This window comes from Myotis brandtii, unplaced genomic scaffold (genome assembly GCF_000412655.1).
Source record: "Myotis brandtii unplaced genomic scaffold, ASM41265v1 scaffold632, whole genome shotgun sequence".
NCBI lineage: Eukaryota > Metazoa > Chordata > Mammalia > Chiroptera > Vespertilionidae > Myotis > Myotis brandtii.
In genome coordinates this window covers 461850-463719 of record NW_005370419.1, presented here as the reverse complement: position 1 = coordinate 463719, position 1870 = coordinate 461850, and the positions used below count along the sequence as shown (strand labels likewise).

At 68.6% G+C, this 1870-nt stretch overlaps 1 protein-coding gene across 1 annotated transcript in view; it reads right to left on the bottom strand.

The window, feature by feature from the left end:
* The window catches only part of BAIAP2 (BAI1-associated protein 2), a 38524-nt gene that overhangs the window by 1469 nt on the left and 35185 nt on the right, over positions 1–1870 (bottom strand). Inside the window, 4 exon segments of the mRNA XM_014528387.1 lie at positions 380–484; positions 1009–1141; positions 1185–1386; positions 1674–1867. Coding sequence (XP_014383873.1) covers positions 380–484; positions 1009–1141; positions 1185–1386; positions 1674–1867 — 634 coding nt within the window.

Here is a 1870-nt window from a genome sequence, read left to right as displayed (position 1 = left end):
CCCCAATCCCGTGGCAGGAGCAGCTGAGCAGGTGGGGTTGGGCCACCCGGCAGCCTCCCCAGGATCCCGCCCCGGACCAGTGAGGTGTGCGTGGGGACACAGGCCGACAGGTGGGAGAGGGAGGGGCTGAGCGGATCGGGCCGCCTCCAGCAAGCCTGGTCCCAGCCCTGAGCCCCAGCCTCCTAGGCCACCAGGCCACCAGCCCAGCAGCCTCTCCCGAAGGCCCCACCCATCCCGGCCCAGGAGTGCAGGAGCCACGCCTGCATGTGGAGCAGGACTGCAAGTCCCACGCTCGTGGGCAGGGCCCAACCCCCAAGCCCGGGCCCGTGATCAGCCCACAGGGGTTCCCCCGCAGCCCTGGGCCAGCCCTCACACTCACCTGAGAGAAGGCGGGCACGGCCATGCTGTAGGGCCTCTGCTTGAAGGTGCTGGCCGTCTGGGTGGGGAAGCCGCGGGACGAGGGGCCGTAAGCCCGGGGTCTGGCCTGGCCCCACCTCCCCACGCCGGGCTCTGCCCTTGAAGAGGCGGTGACCAGGGGCTGCTCTCGGCGGCCTGGGTGGCAGCCGCCCGGATCCCATGGGCCCCTCCCTCGGACCTGGGCACAAAGATGTGCCAGGGAGAAGCTCAGAAGGTGAGCTGGGCGGCTGGGGTGAGTGTCAACCCAGGAACCAGAAGATTCCATCCCGGTCGGGGCACAGGCCCGGGATGAGGGCTGATCCCAGTAGGGGGTGTGCAGGAGGCAGCCGATCAGTGATGCTCTCTTATCACTGATGTTTCTTTCTATCCCTCTCCCTCCCTCTTTCAATAAAACCAAGAGAGACGTGTTAAAAGGTAAATAAAATTAGAGAGAAGGCGAGACGGGGCTGACCCTGTGGGAAACGGCAGCAGGGGTGCCCTGGGTCCGAAAGGGGCAAGAAGCCCGCCCGACGGGTCAGCGCACAAGCTGCCCACACACACAGCGGCCGCCCTCCTCACGAAGCGCCTCCCGCATGTACCCGAGCCTCGGACATGCACACACCGGGCGGAGGGAAGCCCAGCCCAGCTCTGTGCCGGGAGGGCCTGGGCCGCTCACCTCATGTGCAGCCTGTCGCCCCCGTCGCTGTCCAGCACCCGCGTGTAGGAGAAGGGAAACCAGCCCCGCCTGCAACCGAAGGCGCAGGGTCCGCCCGCCGCCTGGCCCTCACATCTTGGTCTTCTCGCTCTCGCCATAGTGCCAGCCGTCCCGGGCCTCGGGCACCAGCAGGGTGATGAGGTCGCCCTCCTTGAAGCTCAGCAGGGTGCTGTTGTCGCCCGCCGCGTGTGAGAAAATGGCCTTCACCCGCATGCGGCCGTTGCGCTCCAGGCCGGCCGCCATGGAGCTGGAGCGGGGCAGCGTCTTGTTCTCAGCTGCGGCGATAGGGGGCGTGAGGGAGGCTCGGCCGGAGGAGGGCAGGGGGCTCACTCCCCTCCCATCAGCTCGCCACCCCGCCCCACTGCCCACGGCGGGAGCTGTCCCATTGCCCCCGGGGCCTCCTCAGCAGCCCTCTGCTCTGGGCACCGCCCACCACTCCCTGGACGGAACCGGGAGCCCTGAGAAGCCCCTCAGGATGGAGTCTCCCCGGGTCCCAGGGTGCGGCACACGTGTGTGAGCCTTGGCCCCCCCCCCAGCTGTGGGGCCGGCCGGGAGCCCTTACTGGCGGCGTAGCTGTTCTTGGGGGCCACGCTCTTGCGCACGGGCAGGGTGTTGGAGTAGGAGTCGCTCATCTTGGTCTGAGGCTGCTGAGGAGACGAGGACTTGGGCTGGGCCCCCTTGCGGTCAGCCCAGGGGCTGTAGTCCTCGCTGTCGGGGCCCGAGACGCCGTTCATGATGGGCGCGTTCTCCTGGGCGGAC